Here is a 5,493-nt window from a genome sequence, read left to right as displayed (position 1 = left end):
AGGATCCAGTTACCGCGAGAAACTGACACAGGTGAGCTGAGGTGAGTTTTAAAATCATATTTACAGCATTTCTCCGCTGTAGATTCAAATGATGGGAAATAAAAAGCGTAAAACAAACAGCACAGACAAACGTCGTGTTTTCAAATGTATTCATTTGCTTAATTGTTTTGTTTTGTTTATTTTTTGGAAGAAATACATTAAATTGTGTTAAAAATGCAATTCATATATATATAAAAAATGACGTTCTATGATTTATATTAAATGCTTTAAGTTGAGTGATTTCTGGTATTTCAAAAAGTCCTATTAAAAATAGTGTAGCCAACACATATAGGAAGCCATTTTGAGTCACGTGGCAAGAAAACTTTAAAACAGGGCCTCAGGACTGCATTAGATGTTTTATTAATATTATTATTTTGGCCTTTATTTAAAAAGTCACGTTTGGTTCAGTTGAAAAACTCTAAGAAAACTATTTAATTTGTTACTCAAAAATTCATGATGTTTATAGAAACAATATTTTCTAAAACGTTTAAAAGTCGATTTTGAAAGATTTGTCATTTTTACCATTCAGGCATCCCTGTCAATTATCGGGTCAGATACCCTAAATAAATATTGAATACATTAATAATTAATGTATAGGCTATTTTAATAAAATTCATTAATTATCCAATGTTTTCCCTTGAAATAAATGTAATTAGTATTATTTTTTTTTCTATTTTCTTTATTGATGATTTTTGTGGTTTTGAAAGACTCCTAAAAAAATATTGATTACATTAATAACAAATATAGGCTATTTGAATAAACGACATTAATTCTCCAATAATTCCCCTTGAAATGTATTTCTTCGGATTTTTTTTTTTTTCGATTTTCTTTTTTTAATGTTAATTTGTTCTGTCCTAATTAACCCTCATCAAGCACACTTGATCGCAGCAGTATCAGCACTCATTATAAGAGTCCGCCTATATCATCGTGCACTGTTCCGCAAAATGTTTTGTTCCTTGCGGGTACACGCGCTGCGCACCTGTCAATCACACGGATGACGCGCGCGCGTGTATATAAGCCGCGCGCTGTCCGAGCGCACAGAAGTACGGCACTTTACACAGAGCTCGTGGATGTATCAAACACACACACACAGATCTGCCGGTCCTCAATGTGTCCCGTCATGGACCTGCACCAGAGTGTGAACGCGGTGATCCAGCAACACCAGTCTCGCGCTCTGCCCAGTACCAGCTCGCCCAGCGTCCTCCTCGCGTACAAAAACGCGACGCAGAGACTCGGCGCGACCGGGTTCAAAGTCAGCACGCTCTCCAAAGCGGGAATGGGCATCCTGAAACTGGCCACGACTCACCTGAAGCAGCAGGAGAAGAAAGCGCGGGTGGTGCGCGCGTCCAGTCTGGGCAAAGTCGACTGTAGAAAGTCTCCTCTTGACCAACTGGCCGCGCTGGTTTTGCACGGGCACGCGCGTCTCCAGCCGCTCGCGAACGAGGCGCACGGCTCCGCAAAGCCGCAGAACTGCAAGCGCGTTGTGGTGCTCGGCGCGCCGCGCGTCGGGAAGACCTCGATCCTGCGCCGGTTCCTGCGTGACGGCTTCGAGGAGCGATACGAGCCCACATGTGAAGATTTCCATCGCAAACTCTACCACATCCGAGGCGAGACCTACCAGATAGACATCCTGGACGCGTCCGGGGAACGCTCGTTCCCCGCCAAGAGGAGACTCTCCATCCTCACCGGTGCGTAAAGCTACCAACACACTCTCATCAGGGCCAGTCTGGGCTGTATAGCGCTCCTGAACTGCTATTTATGGCTGGTTTGTTTTGGAGTTGTTGATGATTCTTTAAATTGTTTCTAAAGAACTACCGACAAAAGAAAATCTTTTTTGGTTCTAATTGGAATCTTTCTTGTGATCTGAATGCATATTTTCATATTACATATTTTATGCATGATGACTCTCCATCCTCACCGGTGCATGAAAGTTACTAATACACAATCCGGAACAGTTTGGGCTGTATCGTTCCTGAATCGCTCAGCCCGATCTCATGAAAATGCCGATCTATAGCACGAATTGTATTTATCGTTCAATTTATATGCAAAAAAGTTTTTATGTGCATATGATCCGCACTTTATGGCGTGTAATACGCACGCACTCTACACCACTAATCATACGCAAGGGGTTTACAGTGCGTATCATATGCACGCAAAAGCTATTTTTTGCGCACAAATTGCACGAGAAATACATTTCGAGCTATAGATACGCACTTTCATGAGATCGAGTTGTACTATACACGTACTATACAGTATATGGCTGTTTTGGAGTTGTTGATGATGTTTAAATGGTTTCTAAAGAACCATTGATGACAAAACCTTTTTGGTGGAATCTTTCTTGTGTTCTGAATGCATATTTTTATGCAGCATTTATTTGTGGATTTATAAAATTGGATGCACTTTTTTTTTTAAAAAGCATCCAAGCATCTCTCAAAAAGTTCAATCTCAGATTTTATATAAACATTAATACTTAATAATAATAATAATAATAATAATAATAACGGATTAATAATATATCTATTATTAATAATACTCATTAATAATATATTTTTTTATTTGGTTAAATTCCTTTTAATTACGGTAAACTGTAAATTGAGTGAATCAGGATACTTTTCCTCGCCCTTTTCATAGAGCAAAGCTGTGTTCATTAATTTTGAGCATATGTTACTTAAATCATAATTGTGCTACTTAAGCATAAAGACATTTATATTATCATAAACCCTTTCATATGAATTGATGCCAGTATTTACTTTCATCAGGAGCGTCTAACTTTGGTTCATACGTGTTCAATCCAATAACTCTTTATATTTGAAAGCCGTTAACCGATATATTGGCCGATAATTCTAAATCCAAATTTTGATATAATTTTTGAGAGCCTGATTACAAAAACAAAAGACTCACCATTAAAATCCATGTCCCAAACACACAATTATAATGTTCTCATTATAATTGTATGAAGCCGACATAACAGACTGTTGCACTGAACCGTATTTTCCTTTCTAAAGTGATTCTAATCATATTTCAAGCTATTCAAAAGCATCATGTTGAACAGTGTCTCAGCTGAAGGAAATCATCCATTATTTACCGGCTTCTTATCGGGCCGATAACAATTGCAACTTTTTTGCCTGTTTTAAAATCTATGCTCAAATCTTCCTAAATTGAACAAATTATAGTGTGTTAAAAGTGTAATTCAAATTGTTTAAAATTTTTATATCTTGTTTATTTTGTTTTGTTTTCATTATTTTAACTTAATTTGGTCATCCTACAGTTGTGTTAAAAGTGCTATATAAATAAAGAGAATGAATGAATGAATGAACATTAAAGATGAACATCGATCGGCCGATAGCGATATGTTGGCCGATAATCGTGCATCGCTAATTGTTCTTGTGCTAATTGGGGTGTTGTCCTGACGGTCTCTCTCTCTCTGGTGTTTCAGGGGATATTTTCCTGCTGGTGTTCAGTCTGGACGACCGCAGCTCGTTCGAGGAGGTGTGTGCTCTTCACGCCGAGATCGAAGCGGCCAAAGCGGCGTTACACAAGCAGAAGGTGTGTGTGCCGACGGTGATCTGCGCCAACAAGCTGGACCTGGCGTCGGGGGGGCGCGCGGTGTCGCGGACTGAAGTGCTGCGCCGCTTCGGGACCGGCTGCGCTCTATTCGAGACCTCGGCGAAGGACGGGGTGAACCTGGAGCAGGTGTTCGAGGCGCTGGCGCAGCGGGGGGGACTCCCGCTGGAGACCGGACCCTCACAGCACCGGAAAGTGTCCATCCGCTCGTACCAGGCGGTCCGGGCGGCGACCGGGAGTAAAGCAGCGGCGTGTGACGCTCCGTGCGGGGCGATATATCCACTCGCGCGCAGGCCGAGCTTCGGCACTGACCTCCGGCTGGTTCTCGGGCCCAAAGGAAACAGAAAACAGGGCAAAGCGCTGGACAAGTGTCCGATTCAGTGAAACAGCACAGAGACACAGAACTGTAAAAACAAACAGCACTGAAAATATTCAGCGTTTCCACAGATATACGTGTTTGCCAGACAAGCAGGCGTCTTTAAACTTTTTTTTTTTGGTGCATATGGATGAATCACAACACTGTTTACATATTATATTATATATGAAACTGACCAATCCTGGCCTATACGATCCCTCTGGTGCTCTTCGCGTGTCGCTCAAAACTGACAGAAATTAATTTGTTTATTTCAGTGAAATTAATGCACTAATATTTTATTATTATTTTGTATTTTTAGGGGATTTATGCTGTATTTATTATCCATTTATTCACTTTTTGAGCATAGATCTGAAAATGTAATTTCCAACTTAAACTGTGGTAAATCTTGAATGCTCAAAAGAACAGATTTAAGTTTAATCTCTTTTCAAAGACAACACTTGGCAGATTATTGCTGAAGTGGAAAAGGTTTTGAAAAGAACTTAAAAAAAGGTACAGAATATTTATGTTTATTGTTATGAAAATGTGCAAAAATACAATTTTAAATTGTTATATGAAATATATATTTTCAAAAGCATGTTTTACTCTAAAACTGTGAGAAAGTCAAAGCCATAAATCTAAACAAGCCTGATAAGAAATGAGCTTTCAGTGAGAGTGTGTTCGGCCGCAGTACCGAACGCTTCCACTAGAGGAAATTCGTCTCACATTCATTTCCAATGCGCTCATTTTTCACCACAAGGAGCACAAGTGTGACTATATTTTTCAGCACCATGTAACCTTTTCGCAATCATGTCCATGAGCCAAAACCTTTACCAAGTTTCGTACCATTTCGATGAAAATTCTACAAAAAAAAATGTTCGGTCAAAAATCCCCGAAGAGCACCAGAGGGTAAAATGCACATATGAATGTATTTAAAAATAGACATACCTATACTTTTATTTCACTTAATGAATGAGGGAGGGACAATGAAACATTTATCTGAACTTTAGCTTCTTTAATGTTGGCTGAAATTGATTTAATGTTGTACAAATGTGTTTGATATCAAACCATAAGTGAACGGATCCTCTGTTGCCTTAAAGTAGAGGCCATATTTAATGGCTGGAATGAAAACAATGCTGTGAATGATTATGTTTAAAGTATGACAGTCTTTAGGCCACTTTTATCGCTCGCATGTTAAATGAAATATGGTATCTTTCTGATTAGGATCCACTGAATATGCTGGGATATGCCTGTTGCTCGACTGGTTTGTTGAATGTATAGTATCTGTACACACTTTAAATAAAACATTTTCATACACAACATGTTGTCACGAGTGCGGTCTTGTGATTTGGTGAATCGCTGCACTGACAGATGCCGACTCAGTGGAGAGAAGTGTGTCACGAATCATTCATTCAAAATAAATAAATTATTGAGAGCATGTGGGCGTTCAGTTGAAACGATAAAGCCTTGACTCTGTCCGATTGCATAAGACTCTTCACTCACCGCACAGGATGTGCTGTAGGAATAAAGAAGAGGAA

General features: G+C 39.4%; 1 protein-coding gene across 1 annotated transcript; it reads left to right on the top strand.

The window, feature by feature from the left end:
* Positions 1-1,159: 1,159 nt before the first annotated feature.
* Positions 1,160-3,987, top strand: rasd2b (RASD family member 2b; the record flags this gene model as incomplete). Its single annotated transcript, XM_081360767.1, has 2 exons — positions 1,160-1,727; positions 3,476-3,987. 2 exons carry the CDS (start codon positions 1,160-1,162, stop codon positions 3,985-3,987), a joined length of 1,080 nt encoding a protein of 359 aa, XP_081216893.1.
* Between the last annotated feature and the right edge of the window lie 1,506 nt (positions 3,988-5,493).

Source organism: Scardinius erythrophthalmus (assembly GCF_964197995.2).
Source record: "Scardinius erythrophthalmus genome assembly, chromosome: 3".
NCBI lineage: Eukaryota > Metazoa > Chordata > Actinopteri > Cypriniformes > Leuciscidae > Scardinius > Scardinius erythrophthalmus.
Note: the sequence above shows the minus strand (reverse complement) of the source record. Positions and strands in the feature narration are given on the sequence as shown.